The sequence below is a fragment of the Microcaecilia unicolor genome, chromosome 3 (genome assembly GCF_901765095.1).
Source record: "Microcaecilia unicolor chromosome 3, aMicUni1.1, whole genome shotgun sequence".
In the NCBI taxonomy this organism is placed as follows: domain Eukaryota; kingdom Metazoa; phylum Chordata; class Amphibia; order Gymnophiona; family Siphonopidae; genus Microcaecilia; species Microcaecilia unicolor.
Genome location: NC_044033.1, coordinates 261,661,665 through 261,686,299, shown reverse-complemented (window position 1 = coordinate 261,686,299; position 24,635 = coordinate 261,661,665). Strand labels below are relative to the sequence as shown.

Below are 24,635 nucleotides of genomic sequence, written 5' to 3'. Positions count from 1 at the left end.
TACAAAACAAACGCCACATCATGTCTCAAATAACAAATCGAGAGCTAGTCCCAGGTTTTACTCAAATCTTATGAAAAGACCTCCTGAAATAAACAAACCTTAAGCTGCTTCCTAAAGAAAATATATGAATCAATTTTCCATAAGCCAACAGGCAGTGAGTTCCATAAAGTGGGACCCGTTACTTGAAATGTGGAAGACCTAAGGCCAAGTAAACTGACGGTACAAAAACTAGGAATTTCCAGAAGCAATTTGTCAGCAGATCTTAAAGCCCTAACAGGCTTATATACTTTTAAAGTAGTAGACAAAACTGAAGATACAAATCCCAAATTCCAAAAACTAAAGTCAGAATATTAAAATGAATCCTTTTATCGATTGGCAACCAATGAAAAGAAGCCAAAACCGGAGAAATGTGATCAGATCTTGAGGTTTGAGTAATTAGATGAGCTGCAGAGTTCTGAGCCACTTGCGGGATAGCAGACCAATCAGTAGAGCACTGCAGTAATCAAAATGTGAAGTTTGCAACCTCTGCAGCACAGGGGGATAACAAATCTCTTAAGCAATCGTAATATCGTAATTTAAAGAAAACTGTTTTGACAACCTGTTTAATATGGCTCTTCAAAGAAAGAGATGCATCAAAAAGAAACCCGAATACTGACTTTCTGACAGAATTGGTACATTACAACCATCAAGAATAAAATTAGTAGGGCAATTGTTATTCCTAATTCTAGACAAAAATAAAACTTAAGCTTTGGCAACATTTAACTGAAATATGTTCATAGCTAGCTATCTTGAAATCAGAGCTATAGACTAAGACAAATATTTCAAAGCTTCGTCAATTGTAGTATTAACAGGAAAAAAAGAACTGCAAGTCATCTACATAAATCTTATATTGTAATCCTAAACAGGTCAAAAGCCTGCAAATTGGTGTCATGTATAAACTGAAAGGACAGCTGACACAGCCAATCTCTGTGGAACACCAAATTCCAAAGGGGCCCAAGAAGAAGCATCATGGCTAGTCCTAACTTGACAAGAGCAATCATTTAAAAATAAATTGAACCACTCCAAAACTCTACAATCTTTCATGTAAGATTGTATGGTTAACTATGTCAAAAAGCAGCTGATATGTTCAAGGTTGCCATAAAATATTGAGACCCACAATGAAAATCAAGTTTTATAGTATCACAAACAGATATAAAGTGTTTCTGTATTATGTTTTGGTAGAAATCCAAATTGATTTTTGTCAAGTAAATTATGTTGGTCAATAAAATCCTGTAATTGCTCAAGAACATTCTCTAAAACCTTAGCTAAAAAAGGAATGGAAGAAATCGGAAGCATCCAATATTTCATACTTTAAAAATTACTAAATGTTTTACACATCGTCTTAAAAACTGAAACCGGACAACGATCTAATTTACAAAATATATTATGCAACCCCTTAATAATATGTAAAACTGGAAGAAATTCCTCCCACTTTTTTGAACCATCAATACAACCAGGGCTGGCTCAAGGGATAGTGGTGCCCTGAGCCTACTTAATTTGACGGTACCCCCCACAATTGCATTGTTTCCAGTGCCCCCTCTCTCCCCACAGGTTCATAACTCTCCCTCCCTCAGGCCAGTATCTCTCCCCCTCATCTGTTCCCCTCCCCGCAGGTTCAGCACTACTCCATTACTTCTCTCATTCCGCGTAGGTCCAGTAAAGTTTACGTCGATCATCAGCGGCAGCATGACAGGCTGCCTTTGGCCAGCCCCTGGGTCTTCCCTCTGTTGTGTCTCACCCACAGGAAACTGAATCAGAGAAGGCAGAATGCGGTGGAGGGACGACCAGAGGCTGGCCAAAAGCAGACTATCATTCTGCTGTTGCTGATGCACCGCCACCACCATGGGGGAGTGAGAGAGGTGAGGAGAGACTGGACCTGGGGGGGGGGAAGAAAATGCTTAAATAACCTGTAGACCAGATGAGGTCAGAGGCTGGATATTTTGGCACCCTTAAACTGCCAGTGCCCTGGACCACAGCATCACCTGCTCCAATGGTTAAGCTGGCCCTGAATACAACACTGATCAGAAACAGGGAAGGGTTCATAAGTCTGCATTTGATTGGCTCTCACTGTCCGCAACGTCACAAGAACGAGGACCCAATGAACGCCCAACCCACCTGCCCGGACCATCATTGCCACCCATGGTGGCGATTATCCTCTCACTCCTGCCCCCCCTCCAGGAATCCACTGATTCTCCGTCGCTCCTTTGAAAGCCCTGCCTGTCTGTAGCCTTCCCTTCCAGTTCGTTCCCTCTGAGTCCTGCCCTCACGGAAAGAGGAAATGACGTCAGAAGGCGGGACTAACAGGGAACGAATTCGAAGGGAAGGCTACAGATGGGCAGGGCTTTCAAAGGAGCGACGGAGAATCGGTGAGTGCCTGGGGGGGCAGGGGAGAAAGGAGAATCAGTGGGTAGCTGGAGAGAGGGGGCAGGGGACAGAGGAGAATCGCTGGTTGGCTGGAGAGAGGGGGGCAGGGGACAGAGGAGAATCGCTGGGTGGCTACAGGGGGAGCAAGGGAGAGAGAAGCATTGCTGAGTGGCTGGAGGGGGGGCAGGGGACAGAAGATAAAGTCTCACTCTCTGTCACACACACTCGCACATTCATTCACTCTCTCTATCTCACACAGTCACTGTCAAACACACAACATACACACTCCGAGGAAAGGGAAAATTAGGTTCTTACCTTGGTAGTTTTCTTTCCTTTAGTCACAGCAGATGAATCCATTACAAATGGGTTGTGTCCACCTACCAGCAGGGGGAGATAGAGAACACTGAAAACCATAGTGCCTCTAGGACGGCTAGCTCCATCTGCCTCTTAGTATTTTGAAGCTTCCAAAGCAGTGTTAAACCGCAAAGTAGCATAACATGAACTTTCCTCACAGCGAACAAATGCCCCAGAATAGGAGCAGTAACACAAAGGAGGGACGAACACAACCTCCTGTAGTAGAACAGAAATCCTGAAGTCTGTTTTCCAACTTCTCCCAATGAGGGAACATGTCTGCAGGAAAAACTGAACACAAAACAATCGGGAAGGGATCATGGATTCATCTGCTGTGACTAAAGGAAAAGAAAATTACCAAGTTAAGAACCTAATTTTCCCTTCCTTGTCATCAGCAGCAGATGAATCCATTACGAATGGGATGTATCAAAGCAATCCCTAGATAGTGCGGGAACAAGCCACACCACGCGCAAGCACTTGTGCTCCAAAAAGCACGTCCCTCCTGGCAGCCACATCCAGTCTGTAATGACGGGCAAAAGAGAGCTTAGAAGCCCAAGTAGCTGCACTACATATCTCTTGAAGAGAGAGTGCTCCCGTCTCCGCCCAAGAGGAGGAAATCGCTCTTGTAGAATGTACCTTAAAGGCGTCAGGCGGAGGCCGGCCAGATAGCAGATATGCAGAAAAAATGGCTTCCTTAAGCCAACAGGCTATAGTGGCTTTAGACCCTCTGCGAGGACCTGACAACAATACAAAAAGGTGATCAGAGGTCCTGAAAGCATTTGACATCTGCAGATATTGCAACAGAGCCCTGCGCACATCCAGAAGGTGCAACTGCCCAAAAGATTCCGGAAAGTCCTGCCTAGTAAAGAAGGGCAGAAAAATAGGCTGGTTTAGGTGAAACGCTGAAACCACCTTAGGCAAGAAGGAAGGCACAGTACGTACCGTTACTCCGGACTCTGAGAACTGCAGAAAAGGGTCTCGACAGGACAGCGCCTGGAGCTCAGACACCCGTCTCGCCGATGTAATGGACACCAAAAAGACTGTCTTTAGAGTCACATCCTTCTCCGAAGCTCGCCTCAGCGGCTCGAAGAGCGAACACTGAAGAGCCTTTAATACTAGCCCCATGGTCCAAGCCGGACAAGGTGCCCGCATGGGAGGCCGGAGCCGAAGCACCCCTCTAAGAAACTGTGCAATGTCCTGATGCGCAGCCAGGGAGAGGCCAGCCACCTTCCCCCGAAAACATGCTAAGGCTGCCACTTGAACACGCAGGAAATTATAGGCCAAGCCTTTTTGTATACCATCCTGCAAAAAGTCAAGTATCAGCAAGACAGAAGCCCGCATGGGTGTGATCGCTTTAGAAACACACCAAGCCTCAAACTGGCGCCAGATCCAAGCATAGGCCAAGGAAGTGGAACACTTGCGGGCCTGCAGAGAGTGGAGATGACCTTGTTCGAATAGCCCTTGTCTCTCAATTGCGTCCTCTCAATAGCCATGCCGTAAGACCAAAGCGGGGCAATGAGAATCACCACTCCTTGATGCAGCCGAACTCGCAGGAGGAGACGCCCTATTAAGGGCCACGGAGGGAACACATACAGGAGGCCCGGATGCCAGGGTTGAGCCAAGGCATCCAACCCCGCTGAGCGAGGATTTCTCCATCTGCTGAAAAAGGACGGGACTTTGGCATTTGTGCTTGAGGCCATAAGATTCGCTACGGGAGTTCCCCATTTGGCACAGATCTGAAGGAACACTTCGTCTGCCAGTTCACACTCCACAGGGTCAATTTGATACCTGCTTAGAAAATCGGCTTGCACGTTGCTCTGACCTGCTATGTGAGCAGCTGACAGAAGCTGCAGATGTAGCTCGGCCCAGTGGCATATCTGAGCGGCATCTGCGGCCAGTGCTTGGCACTGAGTGCTGCCTTGACAATTTATGTAGGCCACTGCTGTCGTGTTGTCCGACAGAATTCTGACAGCCAGTCCCTCCAGAGTCTTGTGAAAGGCCAAAAGAGCCTGGAATATCGCTCTCAGTTCCAAGCGATTGATGGACCACCCCGTTTCTTCAGATGTCCACAGACCCTGGGCATAGCTTTCCCTGGCAATGTGCTCCCCAGCCCTCCAGGCTGGCATCCATTACCATCAGGCACCAACCGGGAAGCACTAGCAGCATTCCTCGCCACAGCATGCTGTCTGAGAGCCACCACTCCATACTAAGTTGGGCCGCAGGAAGCCACGTGAGTCTACGTTGATAATACTGGGACATAGGAGACCATAACTGAAGCTGGGAAATCTGCAGAGGTCTCATGTGCGCTCTTGCCCATGGCACCACTTCCAAGGTGGCAGTCATCGACCCCAAACAGCTGGACTACGTCCCAAGCTCGCAGGCGAGGCATCCGCAGGAGCAGACGGACCCGATTCTGAAGCTTGCACCGCCTTTGCTCGGGTAGAAAAAAAAAACCCCGAGGCTGTGTCGAACCGGACCCCCAAATATTCTAGAGATTGAGAGGGGGTCAGGTGACCTTTGGGTATACTGATGACTTAGCCCAGAGATTGCAGTACTGAGACCACTCTGGCTGTTATGTGACAACTCTCTTCTGCAGAGTCTGCTCTGATGAGCCAGTCATCGAGGTACGGGTGACCCCGGATACCCTCTCGCCTGAGAAAGGCAGCTACTGAGCGTTCCTCTGCTGAAAACGGGCACGTTGAGTAAACCCAGCAGAGCGCCCCGGGCGATACCTTCGAGCTTCAAAAGAAAAATCTGGAGGAGGAGGGAACCACTTGACCCTTGGGAGAAGGCCGCGGCCTATCCTCAGGTAACCTCTGGGGTTTAGCATCCCCCAGATCCTCTCCAACTCCTCTCCAAATAACAGAATACCCCGAAAGGGCAACTTCACCAGCCTTTGCTTAGAGGCCATGTCAGCCGCCCAATGCCGTAGCCACAGAAGGCGGCGGGCGGACACCGCCACAGACATCTATTTAGCTGAAGCTCTGACCAGATCATAGAGGGCATCAGACAAAAATGACAAGGCCGACTCTATTCGCGGTGCAACCTCAGCGAGGGACTCTGCACCATCCACGGGCTGTTCAACTGCCTGTTGTAACCAAGAGAGGCAGGCTCGAGAAGCATAAGAACTGCAAACAGATGCCCTTAAGGCTAGGCCCGAAATCTCAAAGGACCGTTTTAGCGCTGATTCCAGGCGCTGGTCCTGAATGTCCTTCAGGGCGACCCCTCCCTCTACTGGGAGGGTGGTCTTTTTTGTCACCGCCGTGACTAAGGCATCCACTTTAGGCATCCCAAAACGGGCCAAGTGCTCCTCACTCAGAGGATAAAGATGCCCCATCACCCTGGCCACTTTCAAGGGTCCCTCAGGGTCTGCCCATTGAGCAGAAATAAGCTCTTGGATGGAGTCATGCAAAGGAAAGGCTCGAGCAGGCTTCTTAGTACTCGCCATCCTCGGATTACCAGAGGAGGCCTCGCCTTTAACAGGATCATCAATAGAGAGGGTCTGTAAAGCATCAGAAATAAGTGCTGGCAGCTCATCGCGGTGGAAAATCCGAACCACAGTGGGATCATCCAGATCCAGTGCCAAACCGGCACCTTCCTCTGGCTCCTCAGACCACGAAGGCCTGCCAGATCCCTCAGAGTCCCCACATCCCGACCACGGGGGGAAAAGGGGGGTGCGCCACTCTCCGACAGGGAATTTACCCATCTATGCTTAGCGTGCATCCAACGCTCAGGGGCATCCACATCTAACATCAGCCCCGGGCCATCATCAGTCGGAGGGGGACCAGGTAGCAACGCAGTGTCAGACACTGACCTCCCGTCTCCGAATTAGGAGCCACGGGAAACGGAGCTCCTCTGGTAGCCTCGGCCTGAGGCGCCCCTCTGCTCTCAGACTCCTCCGCAACCGCGTGGGTCAAGCCATGCGGCGCTTCCAAGATGGCGCCCGCTGCCAGCTCCATCGAGCGGGAAGAATCATCGCTCGCCATGCTCGTACTGGCTCTACTGTCTAAACAGCACATTTTACAGAGCCCCGCTGCTGATCTGCGCTTGCCACAACGGGAATAGCGCTTAACTCCCTCAGCAGCCATCGCCAAAAAATGGCGGAATAAAATTCAAAATGGCTGCTTCACGCCAAAATCACTCCAACCGGGACGCCGCCCGCGGGCCCTCCCTGGAGGAGCTGAGTACCGCTCTTACCTCAAAGGACAGAGTCCACAAGCTCCGGCCACGCTGCACAGTCAGGAAAAGCCTCAGAAATAGCAGCGCTGTCAAAGTGCGATTTTTTTTTTAACGCTGTGAGGAAAGTTGGAGGCAAACAGCTACAGAGGTACTCCGGAGGCAAAAGAGGGTGGGAAAGGCAGGGAAAGGGCAAACCTATGTGCCTTTAAAGTGGGCTCCACTTAGCCACAACACTCCTGCTACAACTGGCAAAAGCACAGGAGCCACCCCAGGCACAATCTTCAAGGAGCTGAACAACTTGCGTCCAACCCTGCTGGGAGGTAGAGAAATACTGAGAGGCAGATGGAGCTAGCCGTCCTAGAGGCACTATGGTTTTCAGTGTTCTCTATCTCCCCCTGCTGGTAGGTGGACACAACCCATTCGTAATGGATTCATCTGCTGCTGATGACAAGGAATTTAGGTATTCTGTGTTATGCAAAGAGTACGCCGCCCACTTTTAACGTGTGCAGAAAAAATTAACTGCTAGGGTCCAGGGTAGCGTAGAAGGTTTTGCAGAAAAGATTTTACACATAAGTGCCTGGTTTGATGTTGTTATCCAAGCCCGTGCAAGTTTTAAAGGCAGATAGTAACACAACTGAAAATGAAAGCACACATCAATGCCTGTTCTTCTGCACTTAAATATGAGCCTCTCAAAAAACACTGGTGTGTGCTGACATAATTCAGTTTTGGTTCAGACATGAACGCAAGAAGCCGTGCTTACCATGAAACCTTAAGCGCGTGCATCCGGCATTCTCCCCCATTTTGCCACAGATTTGCTACATGTAAAATTTGCATACGATTAACTTGCTGCATTTTGTGCGGTTATGCTCACAGCAGAAGCTCAGCGCTGAGACATCCGCACTCACGGCTCTATAACGAGCCTTTCAACATCTCTCTCAAGAAACTGAACTCAGGTCCTCACACGGCAGAGCAAAGCACCGTCATCACCAGGTCGGCTCAAAATACTATTCTGATTTCTGAGCAGATCCTTTAAGGGCCACCTAAACCAGACTCCTTTAATTTTTTCACATACACCATCCCAGAGTCGCTTTCACTGCCACCTAGGTTGGTATTCTGTGGTATTCTTGTAGTTTGACTTTTTCCTTTAATCATTTGAAATGAAAGCGGAATGTTCACAGTTCTGGTATGTTACACAGCAATGATTGATACTTGTTTATTGCTACAATGCAGAGAGGAAAACTGTGCATAGTACAGTCAGGCAGAAGCTCAGCCAGAGCTCAGAAGAAAGAACCAGTCCTGTAGCTTCAATCTGCACACTGTCAGTAATTTTCCACATTCCCATTTTATCCTTGCCACAGTATTGCCATAGAAGGACAAAGACCAAAGAAAATGTGCTAGGATTTTTGGTACCCACTATGAATTCCTGACCTTACATCTGAATGAAATGCAAATATTTTACAACCAGATTAACTACTCGTAGGCATTAGCAGGGAAATACACTATTTGTCAAAATCAAGGCAATTAAGACTAAATAACGATGGGACACTGTCCACAGAAATTAAGCATGCAGTTTATCTTACATAAGGACCGACAGCTGACAGCTCAGTGAGATTTCATTACAGCTTGTAATTACAATAAATGGCCTATACCTGCTCTTGTGCATACTTATCCAATTCTGCTGCCTAGGCTAGTAACAAGCAAACCAACCTGAGCCTTCCAACAGATGGAAAACTCTTGTGAACAGAGTATCTGGACATAGTATACAGTGTGCTCTATATTCCCAGTACATTCATTTTATACAGAAAGGACATGGGATGCTGTAAAAATGAGCATATACCAAGCTGCGTTTAAACGTTAGTCCAAGTGGCCACAGCAAACTTAGAAACGAGCCTCTACTTACTCAAAAAAAGTTATCTGATGAACTTTATAGGAATGAAAACATGAATATGATCAGCCTCTCTTGCTTCCACAGCTGTGTGAAGCCAATAACTTATGAAAACCTCCCTCAGCAGATGATGTGGAAATGGCCCTGAGTACCTGAAGAATAGGATGATCCTCTACACGGTGCCAAGGACACTAAGGTCCTCTCAAGGACTATCACTAACCACACCCTCTCCAAAAGACATTACACGATGTGATACCCGCAAGCAAGCCTTCTCCGGAGTAGCCCCCAAACTCTGGAATGCATTGCCTGAAAGACTCCGCTTAACACAAGACTACCTCTACTTCAGGAAGCAGGTGAAAGCTTGGCTCTTCAACCAAGCCTTTAATGGAAGAAGTAACTAACTTGTTAGTCTCACTCACACACACAAGGAGTGACACGGCCTACACATACTGCAGCAGGAGATGTTTATTTATTAATGAACATTTATACCCCCCTTTTTTCCACATTAAGCAGACTCAAAGTGTTTATCCACTCCTACCCTATTGAGATAATATGTAACCATCCCTCTGACCTCATGTACAACTTTCTTTAAATCAGTCACCTTAGTTTCTAACTCTTCTTACTCTCTTACTTATCTGTATGTTACATCTTTGCTTTACCCTTCACTATCACTTAAAATGTTCTATTATGTATTGTGTTGACATTGTAAGTAGTATACCATGCCATACTTTGTATTGTTGTTTGAATATTTTTACTGCTGTAATTGCCTATTGCTCATGTTTGATCTATTTTTACTGTGCACCACCTTAAGTGAATTTCTTCAAAAAGGCGGTAAATAAATCCTAATAAATAAATACAGGTGAATTCAAAGGTTCATACAGAGCTAAGATGAAACAAATTAACTGCTCTGAAAATCATCACGATTGTGTGCTTATGCCATTCACTTTGGGGTTAATTTCGCCGAGTTAGAGTCAGTGCATTGCGGTAGAAAAGGAACAGTGCAGCAGGACTATGTGCCCAAACAAGTTTTAAAACAAAAAGAAGGGATTTCATGTTATTACCTGCTTTGCAAAAATCAATCTGTATCAAACAAGGGGATGTCTCATATCAGACCAATCTGTGGCCCTGGAGGGTTGGTGTCGGCATAATCAGAACATACCACAAAAAAACTCCTCATGAATATCTACTGGGCTAGAATGGCGTCCTTCAGGAACTGGAGTTCAACACCCCTGATTAAAGTAATGAAGTCATCTTTAGAAAGAAAGTAATGCCATGCGGCTGAGTTGATAGGCAGAGTGCGACCACAGTACCTGCCCTCCTGGCCTTGTGGTTCTCAAGTGCACCAGCCAGTCAGGCATCCCACAGTGAAGACCGTGTATGCGAATCTCTCTCATGCATAGTCATTGTGGGTTATGTGAAAACCAGACTTGCTGCTCCTCCAGACAGGATTGAGAACGACTGATGTAGCATCCCCCCCTCCCCATTTGTTTTAAATGCAATGTTCATGCATTTAAAACAAAAACACCAATTTGTCATCATTCAAGTTAGAATTACCTTATTATATGTAACACCTGCTTAGCACTGGTTTGTTTCTGTTCAAGGTATAAATGCTTACAGCACTATGTGAAAAGATAAAGGTGGACTGGAATACCACCAGATGAATTAAACAACTCAGCTTTGTGAAGGTATTCAGGGTATAATTTGCATTTTTTTTGTACTGTATCGTATGAGGTGGGGGTTTTTTTTTGTTTTTTTGTTTGCTGATTTGAATGTTTTAGACATTTGGACCTTTTAGTTTTGGATAATTGATACTTTTTAGTGTAAATCTGGTGTATATTATCTACAAAAAGACCCCAATCATTTTAATATCACTGAATTCAATGAGGGTAATCTGAAAACTCCGACCTGCTAGGTGTGCCCTGAGGACTGGGTTAAGAACCTCTTTTTTAAAGGGTGCTGTAATGGAAGTGAATTTTAAAGATAGTTTTTCAACCCTGTCTGGACCAACCAGTGCACTTGGGGTCTGTATTGTTGATTAGAAGTAATTCTGGTTAAAAATGGTTGTTTAACTTTGATTGTGTGAAAACAAATTGGAATGCAGAAGAGAAGACACAGCTCTAACTAATTTGGTATGCAAAGGGGAGGATGGCACTTGTTTTCCAGGCCCAGCTTGGCCACCTGGACTTCTGAAAACATGTGACCACGTTCCCACAGACGTAAGCAGAGAAGCATTCTGTAATTTTCCATAGAAGCTTTCTGCAACTTTCCTTAGCTCTGAACATGGGCTCAGATCCTAATAAAAAGGGAAGGCTTGTCACAGTGGAGTCGGGGTTCATCTGTGGGCAGATGTGTCGTGCAGAAGGTCTGTACCTGGCCTGAAGCTCCTAGCTCTCGCTATGAACCGGCCCCCCCCCCCCAGCTGTTGATAAGAGCCGAGATGATGACCAGTGTTGTATGTGTATATATATATATGTTTTATAGCTTTCTTTTAGTTAGATGTAGAGACCAGTGATGTAATGATTGTTTAGCTAATTATTGTGTGTATAGAGCTAATCATTGTATCCCTAATAAAGGTTTCATTTACTTATTACGAATCCAAAAGAATCCACAGTGCTTATTGGGTAGTCTGTGTCAGTGAGACAGGCTGTAAATCCATAGCAGTTCAGGTGCACACCCAGTGCCGATTCTCACACACTAATGTTAGGTGCCTGCTGAATCCTGGTGTAAATGCTGGCATCCAAGTTAGATGCACTGAGACAGTATTCCAAAACTATACATGGAACTTTTAGGAATGCCCCAACAAGCTCATTCCCCTCCCATGGCCATGCCTTCATTACCAACACACATTATGGGAGATAGGTGCCATGCCATGCCTTATAGAATAGGCTGCAGCCAAATGTGCACGCAAATTTGCCTTTTGTCTCTAAAATTGACGAGAAAGTGATGGCTGCTCAGCTTTCTAATTTTCTGGAACAGTCCAAGACCTTGCATCCTTGTGAAACAGGATTCAGATTCCTTCTTAGATCTAGTTAATTTTGTCAAGCGACAGGGGAAGGGATGTCATCTTATTCTCTCTTAAGATGTCCGCCGCCTTCAACCTAGTGGATCATTCCATCTTGCTCCAACGGCTCTCAGATCTTAATATTTCTGAATCCATCATTCATTGATTCCATTCCTAACTGGTCACTCTTTTGCTGTTCAGCACTGATGCACAAGCTCTTCTTCCCAACCCCACTAATCTCTGGAGTTCCTCAGGGCTCACTTTTCAGCCCAATTCTCTTCAATGTCTTTCTTGTTCCCTTAATGATTCTCCTACAGATCACTTAGCTTCACATTCTTTATGCAGATGACATCCAGCTTTTACTTCCCCTTGATTCCTAGTCATCTTTTTTTTTTTTTACTTCTGCTTCTGAGAAGCTGGTTAAAGTTGTTGACGGGTTCTCGGATAATGTTACCAAGTAAACATTACCAAGTCCCATTGTCATGTTGTTTTTCTCCAAATTTCCTCCCCTTAATCAGGGACAACCCACTTCCTTATAGTACTTCCACTAAGATACTTGATGTTACTCTTGATAACACTCTCTTTTCATTCTCACATTTCTAAAGTGGTATCTACATGTCTCCTTACCCTTAGGAAAATATATTCTATTCAATCTCTTTTAGAACCCTCTTCTCTGCGTATTCTTCTTCTTGCACTTGTAATCTCCAAATTGAAATATTGCAATTCCCTACTTGTCCTTCTTAATTTCCAAATACATAGGCTTCAATTAGACCAGAACACTGCTATTAAACCCATGCATAAATCAGAAGAAATACGATCAAGTGACCCCACTTTTCATGCTGAACACTGGCTTCTGGTCTCTTACAGAATTCCCTATCCCACCAAATTCTATCCTCTGGGGTGCCCTCATTTTTAGCCACCCTTCTTAAAACATATTCCCCAGCCAGAACCCTACGTTCATCCTAACATTGCCTTCTAGCTGCTCCCTCTTTTTGTCAGGTGTACCTGGACACTACTAGGTCACCATGCTTTATTGCGACTGTCCCCACTCTATGGAATAGCATCCCTCTGTACTTAACACTTGAATTTTCTACTACTAATCGTTTCTATAGAGCTACTAGACATATACAGTGCTGTATACATCATAATCAGGTAGTTTTGCTGTCCCTAGTGGGCTCACAATCTAAGTTTTGTACCTGGGGAAATGGAGGGTTAAAAGGGTCTTTTACTAAGCTGCGGTAGCGTTTTTAGCTTGCCGTATAAATCAGCTGGCGGTAAACACCGAGACAGCCATATTTTCCTATGGTAGATGGTAATTACGTGTATGTGGATGAATTTTATGAATGACATATTGAATTTGTTTTTATTGTATGTTGGCCTTGTTTATGAATGTGCTTTCTGTGAACTATTTTGAACAAATATTTGGTAAAGGTATAAGTGGAATAGAAATCTTTTAAAAGACAAAAGATGTCTGCTCCTGCGTAAATGCAAATGCACAGTGTACTTCAGGCATACATTTTCACATTATTTGATTACTGTAATGCCTTATTTTTAGTCTTACTAAAAAAAAAAATCTCTGCGAGTCCTACAGGGTGCTCACGTTTTACTCACATTACTTCTATATTAATGCAATTGCATTGGCTCTCTAATACTAATTGGATCAGCTTCAAGATTATGATGTTAGTTTTAAAATATTAAGGACCCTGTTTACTAAGCCACGCTGTAGGCGCGTTAACTTTTTAGAGCACGCTAAAAATTAGCACGCACTAATGCTAGAGACACCCATATATTCCTATGGGTGTCTCTAGCAAAAGTTAGCGTGCCTACAGCGCAGCTTAGTAAATAGGGTCCTAAATGATGAATCTCCTCTGTGTCTCTCTTCTGCTTTGAAAATTTATACTCCCACTCATCCATTAAGATCATAGAGTCAAGGCCTACTTGAAATTGTCCTTCAGACAAGTGAGATTGGAAGAATACAGAGAATCGATTTTCAAGCTGGCAGCCCCTAAGATGTGGAATTTGCGGCAGGCTGAAGCAGTACTTGCTTTTAGGAAATGGTTAAAAGCTTTTCTTATTCAGCAAACTTTTGATTCATTCATATATTTTTCTTTATTATGTAATTTTTTTTTATTGAAGAATATTGTGTGTTTTGTCTATTAATTTTATTGTGAATGGCATGTTGTAAGCCACTCAGAATTATAGATGAAGCGGGCTATAAATTTTTTTAAATAAATAAAAGTATGTCTGTTGGGTTATACAGTGGGGGAAATAAGTATTTGATCCCTTGCTGATTTTGTAAGTTTGCCCACTGACAAAGACATGAGCAGCCCATAATTGAAGGGTAGGTTATTGGTAACAGTGAAAGATAGCACATCACAAATTAAATCCGGAAAATCACATTGTGGAAAGTATATGAATTTATTTGCATTCTGCAGAGGGAAATAAGTATTTGATCCCCCACCAACCAGTAAGAGATCTGGCCCCTACAGACCAGGTAGATGCTCCAAATCAACTCGTTACCTGCATGACAGACAGCTGTCGGCAATGGTCACCTGTATGAAAGACACCTGTCCACAGACTCAGTGAATCAGTCAGACTCTAACCTCTACAAAATGGCCAAGAGCAAGGAGCTGTCTAAGGATGTCAGGGACAAGATCATACACCTGCACAAGGCTGGAATGGGCTACAAAACCATCAGTAAGACGCTGGGCGAGAAGGAGACAACTGTTGGTGCCATAGTAAGAAAATGGAAGAAGTACAAAATGACTGTCAATCGACAAATATCTGGGGTTCCACGCAAAATCTCACCTCGTGGGGTATCCTTGATCATGAGGAAGGTTAGAAATCAGCCTACAACTACAAGGGGGGAACTTGTCAATGATCTCAAGGCAGCTGGGACCACTGTCACCACGAAAACCATTGGTAACACATTACGACATAACGGATTGCAATCCTGCAGTGCCCGCAAGGTCCCCCTGCTCCGGAAGGCACATGTGACGGCCCGTCTGAAGTTTGCCAGTGAACACCTGGATGATGCCGAGAGTGATTGGGAGAAGGTGCTGTGGTCAGATGAGACAAAAATTGAGCTCTTTGGCATGAACTCAACTCGCCGTGTTTGGAGGAAGAGAAATGCTGCCTATGACCCAAAGAACACCGTCCCCACTGTCAAGCATGGAGGTGGAAATGTTATGTTTTGGGGGTGTTTCTCTGCTAAGGGCACAGGACTACTTCACCGCATCAATGGGAGAATGGATGGGGCCATGTACCGTACAATTCTGAGTGACAACCTCCTTCCCTCCGCCAGGGCCTTAAAAATGGGTCGTGGCTGGGTCTTCCAGCACGACAATGACCCAAAACATACAGCCAAGGCAACAAAGGAGTGGCTCAGGAAGAAGCACATTAGGGTCATGGAGTGGCCTAGCCAGTCACCAGACCTTAATCCCATTGAAAACTTATGGAGGGAGCTGAAGCTGCGAGTTGCCAAGCGACAGCCCAGAACTCTTAATGATTTAGAGATGATCTGCAAAGAGGAGTGGACCAAAATTCCTCCTGACATGTGTGCAAACCTCATCATCAACTACAGAAGACGTCTGACCGCTGTGCTTGCCAACAAGGGTTTTGCCACCAAGTATTAGGTCTTGTTTGCCAGAGGGATTAAATACTTATTTCCCTCTGCAGAATGCAAATAAATTCATATACTTTCCACAATGTGATTTTCCGGATTTAATTTGTGATGTGCTATCTCTCACTGTTACCAATAACCTACCCTTCAATTATGGGCTGCTCATGTCTTTGTCAGTGGGCAAACTTACAAAATCAGCAAGGGATCAAATACTTATTTCCCCCACTGTAGATGTGTTTTGCATTTTGTAACATTTTTAATTGTGACAGCAGTTAGTGACATCATCACATGGCAATTAGAACACACCTGCCATTGTCAGCTTCAGTGGCTACTTACCAATACTAGAAATCGCCCTTAACATCAGAGACAGCGCTGACCAGTGAGTTATCTGCCCTCCTGCATACTTTAAACTTTTGAATTGTGTCAGCAGTTAGTGACATCTTCACTTGGCGATTAGAACAGCGCGCCTGCCGCTGAGGCATCACGCCGAATGGGCGTGCCCAAGGGTCAGGTCATATTATGCCCAACTTTGAAAGCAACTTCTATTTTTCCTATAGCCTGTTCTGTCAATTTACCTGAACATGATACTGTGATTTAAGGTAAAAATTCTTAATTGTATATTTAACTCAGCTTACTCTGTGATTTGGACTTTGCTCATATATGCCCTCTCGTCTATATGCTCGCTCTTGTATATACTGCCACACAACCTACCCTATCACTTAGTACAAACTTAATCTCGAAATTATTAAAGTATTTATATTCCTCTCAAAATTCTTTCATCAAACTCCAACATTTAACACAGATAAGCTGGATCACTCGTTTAATGCTATTTTACTGGATTACAGGTCCATCAGTCAAAGCTACCACAAAATTCTACAACATCCCATTGATGCAAATAAATCAGCAAAGACCAAGATGGCATCCTCCCAGAGAAAACACTTTTATCTCCCACTCCAGAACTCTATGTGGACATGCCCAATTACAATATTTCACCAAAAATCAGCTTAACGATATCAAATACACTAAACATAAAATCAACTGTCAAGTAATTCAAATAAAACCTCACACAATCCATTATCAATCCTACGTACCTATTCCCATAGGTTATGTAAATGCTAGATATGTCATAAATAAAACAGATATTGTCTGAGACTGAATAGAAAATAAACAATTAGGCCTTGCACTAATTACAGAAACCTGCTAAACTCTAAAGAAGACCCAACCCTGCTCAACATTTGTCCTCCAGGATACAAAACTCATCATCTGAGTGGGAATAAAAAAAAAAAAAAAAAAAGAGGGGGCGGAGGGAAAAGCAGTCATTTATAAATCATTTTTCAAAATTAAATTGATCTCCCAAACTAAACCCCCAATCTAGAAATCCTGGCATATAGCATTACTGATGAAACTTTATCCAACCAATTAAGTCTTATTCTGTTTTTCAGATGTTGTAGAAGAATTTAGAATTTTCAGATTTTGTATACATCTGCACCAACTTTGACAATGTATTGTTAACAGCCGATATTAACCTTCATTTAGAAAAAAACAAATGATATCAAAATGAAAGAACTGTCAGAATTTCTTGAAACACAGAGCTTCATAACTCCTAACGGTACTTCTACACATAGTAAAGGTCACATACTTGACCTACTTGTTTATAAACTTATAATCCCATTAAATATCTACATGTCAGAGATAGAATGGGAGCCAATTTTATGGTCAGCCCATAGTAGACTAAAGTTTAAAGTAAACTGGAAACAAATTAATCACAACAAACCTAGGGCCCTGTTTACTAAGGTACGTTAGCGTTTTTAGCACACGCTAAAAATTGGTACACGCTAATGCTAGAGACACTCATAGGAATACATGGGTGTCTCTAACATTATTGCGTGCTAATTTTTAGCACAACTAAAAACATTAGCGTGCCTATAGCGTGGCGAAGTAAACAGGGCCCCCCACCCTTATATAATACAAGTGGCCAAATCAATTCAGAACAATTTTGGTCTAAAGTAGACGAACATCAGCAAATTTCACTGCTAGAGTCTAACAACTTCTCGGTAAAAACATATCAGATGATATAGCTCCCATTAAAATCAAATCTAGACCAAATAAAAATCTATCTAACTGGTTCAATCAAGACATCCTAAACATGGAGACTGCACAGAAAATTAAAGAGAAAATGGATGAAAACAAAAACCAAAGAAAACAAAACACTATGGAAGAAAGCAACTAAGAATTACAAAAAAAAAAAAAATAATAATAATAATAATAATTAAAAATGTCAAAATTAAATATTTTGAAAAATTGATAGGCGGTGAATGCACAAACACCAAAAAACTATGGGGGTCTTTTAAAGATGCGCTAGTGATTTTAATGCGTGCTAAACACTAGAGACACCCATAGGAATATATGGGTGTCCCTAGCACTTAGCACACATTTTTAGTTTGCGTGTGCTAAAAACACTAGCGCACCTTTGTAAAAAGGACCATTATATGCCTTGGTTACAAACCTTATAAACAGACAAGGCCGCCCCACCTCCCCCCGTCGCACCTCCGCCACTGCAGTCCCTGGTCTCACCTGCCTGACTCCATGGCTCCGGGCCCCCTGCATTCAAAGCAGCAGTCGCAGATCGCCTCTCTTCTGGCCTTCCCTCCCTGTGTCCCACCCTTGTCTGATGTAACTTCCAGTTTCTGTGAGGGCGGGACACAGGGAGGGAAGGCCAGAAGAGAGGCGATCTGCGACTGCCGCTTTGAATGCAGGGGGCCCAGAGCCGAGGAGGCAGGCAGGTGAGACCGAGAACTCCGGCGCCGGTGGCCTGACCCCGGCGCCGGGCCCCCCTGTCTCCCCTCTCGGCGGCCCTGTAAACAGGAAATAACATCTTCAAACGAAAATACTGCCTCTACAGCACAACTGACAATATATTTTGATCATAAAATATGCAAGTTTAGACAAAATGCAATCTAACAGGAGAGCTAGACAATTATCTAGAAGAACCCAATATAATGTCCACTGCTAAAGATCGAATATGGTCCAACTTCTTATACAACCAAAACACTTCTACATAAATATTTTACCCCCGATTGCATCTTAGACCCTTCTCCAAGCTACCTCCTGACTCCTTCATTGAATGTATAAGATCACATTTATCGTACTTATGCAAACGTGGCATCTTTTTCTGAATCAAAACGTAACATTGTAAACTTTCATCCCTAAACATCCATCGGGGGATAAAAGGGATGTGACCAATTACAGACCAATAGCATCAGTTCCACTGATTACTAAATTAATGAAAGTTAAAGTATTCCTAAACTCTCTCTCATCCAATATAATAAAACACACCTCCAACATTCTGAAGCTGACTGCATGGCTGAGGCATTCCTGCTCTCTGTATCCATCTCCTGAATTGACATCACGTACTTCCGGGATCGTCACAAGCAGAAGTGACCAACCACACAAGGTTTCTCGGCTTCAGAATGTTGGAGGTGCATTCTATCAAACAGGATTGGTCAGTTCCTTGAAGCACAGCCAGAGCTCAGTGTCCTGCACAGTAACGCTCAGACACCAGAGAGGGGGGGGGGGGCTGACACCAGAGGGGGGGGAGGTATCTCTGTCACACAGACTCTCTCTCTCTCACACACTCAGTCTCACAGAGAGTCCATGTCTCACACACACTCTCTCACACACACTGTAAGTGAAACACTCTCTCACACTGTCTCACATACGCACTTGCACACACTCATTCTCACACACACACTCTGAGGCATATTTTCAAAGCACTTTGGGAGGCTAAGTTCCATAGGTTTCTATGGAACTTTGGGAGGCTAAGTGCTTTGAAAATGAGCCTGACTCTCTCACGGGGGGGGGGGGGGGGGGGGGGAATATTACAGCTCCAAAGCGTCTGCTATGTTCTAAAATTTTCAAATTCTGCTAAGTTATTGCTCAAAAGAAAATCACTGCTTTCAGGCAATACTAAAGAGTACAACAGAAGGCTGAATACCAATATTGTATCTAGACAGCTTCACTTACTGCTCCTCGTTGTATTTTAACTCGCTGACTTTGCAATTTCTCTCTTGAGTGTATGTTATGGTTACTACAAATGTCTTCCTGGATGCGGACAGAGGTATTATATGTCTTTATTAAACACAGCAGGGTTGGCTGAACATGGAAGCAGATAAGCATGGTCCCTTTTCTTTGAGAATGCAATGGGGAAATCAGAACTACAAGTCCCTGCATATATGCCAAACTGGCAATATTTTATAACCTATGCTTGCAATTTTGTGTGCTATGGGGCCGATTTTATATATGGCGCCTAAAATTAATGCGCATTAGGCAACCACGCCTAAGCGTACTCTAAATACTGGGCGTATTTAGAATACGCTTAGGTGTAGTTCATGCAACTAAATGTACACGCGTCCATTTACACCAACGAAAAGCTGGTGTAAATCACTGCACATAGACTTACGCACACTGGCCCATATCTTATAACAATGTGTGTAGATTTTGGAACACCCATTTCCACGCCCCCCCTAAGCACACCCCTTTTTACCTGCATGCGTTAGGATTTAAGCGCAGTACATTACAGAATACGTTTAAAATGTACGAACGTAAATTCTCATTTTTCCCAATTAGTGTTCATTATTGCTTGTTAAGAGCTGTTAACAACAGTGAACAGCTTGTTAAAACAATTTACAAACGGAACCACGCGTAAATTTTATATAGAATCCGGGAGTAAGCATGAAAATGGGTGCACAAGATTATAGGTATCCCCTCATTCTATAAGGGAAGTTGGACTACATTCAAGGCGTTTTTTTTTTTTTTGGGGGGGGGGGGGGTTGTGTTTCTGTTCTTTAAAAATTATACTACATGGAAGTTTCTAGGTTGTGTTTGGATAACTGCTGTTGTGACTTGTTCCCTTTTGGGATTTCTTGTGCTGTTTATTTTCAGTTTACTGACTTGTTGTATCTGATCTATTTTGTTGTCTCAAACTGTTTAATAAAGACTTCTTTAAATTTCAAGAATAATGGTCGAAAGTAAAATATTCATTTCCACTTAATTAATAATATGGATAAATGATTTAAGTCATTATTTTCTAAATTTCTCAATCATCTCTTTTGGAGTTGTATAATGTATAAATGAATAAAAATAAAATAAAATAAAAAAGTTAGAATTTACGCGCCTACATTGCTAAGTGTATTCTGTAATAAATTTTAATGCGCACAGGCAAAAAGTGGCGTGGTTAGTGATGTAAAATGAGTGTCTTGTGGGCGTTCCAAAATCTACGCGCATTGTTATAAAATATGGGCCAGGGTGGAAATCTATGCGCAGGGATTTACACCAATGGACGTGCATAGATTCAGTTGAATTAACTACGCCTAAGCGTATTCTAAATACCGCACGTAGATTCTCCCCCTTCCTTTCTCAACCCCCTTCCCCAAGTCTTCCTTCTTTTTTTTTTTTTTTTTTCCCAAAAGTCAGCGGTGGTAGCAGCAATTCCCACACGCTCAGAGGTGTAACTAGGTGGGTTGCCAGAGGAGCGACTGCTCCCCCAAACAGACTTCCGACAGCGCCGGCACCTAATTTTAAAGCAATCTTTCACATGAAAAATCTGCTCTCCACTCCCCCCGACGCCTCAACCTGGCTACGCTTCTGTACTGCAGCCGCCTCTGTGACGTAACTTCCTGTTTCCACAGAGGCGGGCCGCAGAAGAGAGAATAAGCCAGTGGTAGCGACAGGGTAGCTTATGAGAATTGCTGCTGCCGTTGCCAACTTTTGGAAAACTAAAAAAGGTGGTACACTCGGGAAAGGAGGTTGAAGAAGCAAGGGGGAGGGGTCAGACCACTGCTGGGGGGGGGGGGGGGGGGGATTGAGAGATAAAGAGTCTGAAGGGAGAGATGTTGAGCAGGGGTAACCATCTTATCCTTGCCTCAGGCGGCAGATTGCCAATGGGTGGTTTAAGTGGGTGCACCAATCAATGGAACAGCATTGAGACTACAATTCTGCTCGCAGAAGTTACTTAATCCGGATTGTGGACTGTGTTCCCACTTGCAGTATATATTTAGATGATTTTAACATCATAGTCCTTCATAAGGCTCCTGAAGAAGGCGCTACGGCGCCGAAACACTGCTGTGTTGAGTCATATATTTGTTTGATGTTACCAATAAACTATTTTTAATCGCACGTCCGTCTCTGCGTTTGGAAAAAGCCTACCTTCCCAATTCCTTCTCTGCTGTTCCATTGGACTTCTTTCGTGGGGATCTAGTGCACTTCCACACCTAGTGTGGTCTCTTCCTTGCTGCACCAATCAATGCACACAATTGATAGTATTCTATAAAGTGTGCGTGTTGTGTTGTGTCGACCCGCCCATGTTACACCCCCTTGCAGTAACTCACTATAGCACTTAGGTGTTACCTTCTAGAAAGCACCTCATGCATATGTACATGTTACTGCTGATTATTGGTGCCAAAGACAAATGCAAGTGACACATACTTCTAGAAGCTCATTTATAGAATTCTCCCGAGTTTCAGATAGAGGTATTGGTTTGGGATTAGGCACCGAAACAGACCTGAAATCTGAGCTCGGGTTTTGGCTGAAAATTGTTTAAATGCAACCTCACTTGGTTGAGAGCCCTGTCAGCTCCACAGGGCAGAGGAGTGATATGCTGTGGATGGCTGAGCCTTTCTTTCATTCTTGTACCTAACTGAACAGACTTCATTCCAAAATTTATACATATAACATTAACTGTGTTCTAGATCTACAAAGAACTATGGGGAAAGCGGCGGTAAAGTATATAAATTGTGTTATATCACCCACATCCAAACACGTGAAAGATAGAAAAAAGTCAGCACTGCCTACAACTCCCTTTGGTCAGACACAGGCAGGTCTCCAATCCCTCTCTGACTAAACAATCACTTTCCCTGCTATTTAAAGAGACTTAATTTTAAGGACAAAAATTGCATAGCACAGTTGAAATTGCCACTAAGCCGTGCAATTCGCATACCCCTCCCCCCATTCTGGGTTAAAGGTTGGGAAGTCATATTGGAGACAGGCAGTAGGGACAAAGATGCGCTGGATCTGAACATGACAGGTCCAGACCTCAGCAAACGTGACCAGGAAAATTAAACTGAAAAAAAAAATCACTCAAAACGCTGCAAACCCAGAATGAAATAACAGAAACCTTCCTAGGAGACAAGGCAAGGAACTAAGGATATTTTAACCACTTGTCTGCTTACGTCGCCAAAAGGCAATGCTACTTTAACCAAGCCCCTTGTGAAGTACTCCATTTCCCCCACCTTTCTTTGCCCACCAAGGTTATCTGGCAGGAGCCCTGCAGGCTGCTGCTGCTGCTGCTGCCTTGACACATCTGGACAGAAGATGCCATTAAAGATAGGGGATGGGGAGAGGCATGCAATTAATACAGTGTTTTAATCAATGGGCAAACAGAGAAAAAAAGGGTGGGGGAGAGGGACTGTTACATCACAGACTGTACAAGCAAGGAAGCACCGGTGAGAAATTTTGAGACAGCATGTGGGCAGCCCGCTCCATGCCTCATCCCCGTCATCTGCTCACTCACTCAGACCAGCCAAATGACAGTTCTCCATGCGGCCTCGTCCCTGCTAACACATAACCTTTCACCTTACCTTACAAAGCAATCTAATGCAGGAGCTCGATCCTTTAATGCTTTAAAAAGGTGCCCATTGAATTGTCAAAAGAGCTCAATTCATTTGTAGCACATGACTAGGTGAAATTTAAATAAACAAACAATGACAACTTCCGCGTCCCATTTTTACTCATCGAGATAGGCGCAAAGTCAATTGTCCTGCAAGTTTTCTGGAACTTCCACATCCAACAATTCCTACCACTTTCCCCATCAAAATGCACGTTCTTCATACTGTCTTTATACGTATAACGCCTAAGAAAAATGAACTTTAAACCACTTCTTACCTTATTGGAGTAAGGGGGCTTGCTCAGGTTAATCCCGTCCTTGACCAGTTTATCCCTGATCATTATCTTGAGTTTCAGTTTCGGATAAGTCACCAGATCCCTGTCCACCGAGTGGCCCTTGAAACCAGTCTGTAAACCGTGCTGGGCCCTGGGGGCCTCCCACCAAGCTCTGGCCAGGTGCCTGGGGTAAATCTCCAGGGGGGGCAATCCTTGGGGCTCCAGGGTAAAATAGAGGCCCGTGTCGCTCTGCTTTTCCTCTTCCTTCAGCCTGCGCACCGCGGCGTGGATCTTGCGCCGGTGCTGGGGGATCAGCACCCCTATCGCATCTAAATCCGGCTCCCCGATCTGTTTGCAAACTTCCAGGTCGTCGTAGCCGTTATCCACGAAGGATTCCGCGTACTGCAAGAGCTGCAAGGCTTTCAGCCACTCGTAAACGACGTTGGTGCACATGGTTTGCAAAAAAGAAAATTTCAGTAAAGCCCTCCCGCCACCTCTATGAAACAAGATAGACGCCAAATAAAATAGACGCCAAATAAAATATCACCATTCAACGCCACACAAAAAAAAAAAAAAAAAATGAAATTCCCAAAGTGAACAAAAAATCTCCAACGAGTCTGACAGTCGATTCCTGATGCTTTTTGGCAGGAATAAAGCTTTCAAAAAAAAAAAAAAAAAAGAAATCTTTCCGTTCGCAACAAATAATGTCCTTCGCTTCAGAAATGATATACTTGAGTGATCTTCATTTTCGGCCAGTCTAGTTTTCTTCAGTTTCACTGACTTTAATCAAAAATAGAAACCACGTACTAAATGCACCTTTGCTAGCTTGTTGCAGGTGTTTTAATAGTGCTGTGTCTGTGCACGGTGCAAGTAACTTATTTTTCCAGTCTTTTAGGGGTGATCCGACTTTTGTTTCGGCTTGATTTTCCTCTGAACCTGCTTGCTTGCTTTTTTTTTTTTTTTTCAGATTCCCAAACGCGATCACAACACTCCTGGCGACTTCTTCCCGCACTTCCTTCGAGTTACTTCCCCAGCCTCCTCCTTCATGTCTCAGAAGCCAGATAACTCGTCTCCGCCCTCCGTTCGTCAAGCGATCAATAACAGTCAGTAACACTCAATAGCCGGCCAACTCTCCCCCCCCCCCCCCCCTTGAGCGTCTAATTCCACTTTCCTTCTGCACACCTCGCTGAAAAATACCAGTTCTTCACAATCCACGTCCTTTCTTTTTAGTCTTTGCAACCTACAAAATAATGTGAAAA

The 24,635-nt window shown here is 44.1% G+C and overlaps 1 protein-coding gene across 1 annotated transcript; it reads right to left on the bottom strand.

Moving 5' to 3' along the window:
• Positions 1 to 435: 435 nt before the first annotated feature.
• On the bottom strand, positions 436 to 23,829 carry SAMD5 (sterile alpha motif domain containing 5). The gene is made up of 2 exons (XM_030194977.1): positions 23,380 to 23,829; positions 436 to 525 (listed from the first exon to the last, which is right to left on the bottom strand). Exons 1-2 carry the CDS (start codon positions 23,827 to 23,829, stop codon positions 436 to 438), a joined length of 540 nt encoding a protein of 179 aa, XP_030050837.1.
• Between the last annotated feature and the right edge of the window lie 806 nt (positions 23,830 to 24,635).

Bases quoted from the DNA above. Each gene is read 5' to 3' on its own strand.
- SAMD5 (XM_030194977.1), bottom strand. From the start codon at position 23,829: ATGTGCACCAACGTCGTTTACGAGTGGCTGAAAGCCTTGCAGCTCTTG. The intron at 526-23,379 runs GTAAGAAGTGGT...CCTGTGCTGCAG, and splicing joins AGCCCCCTTACTCCAATAAG to AGGTTGCAAACTTCACATTT.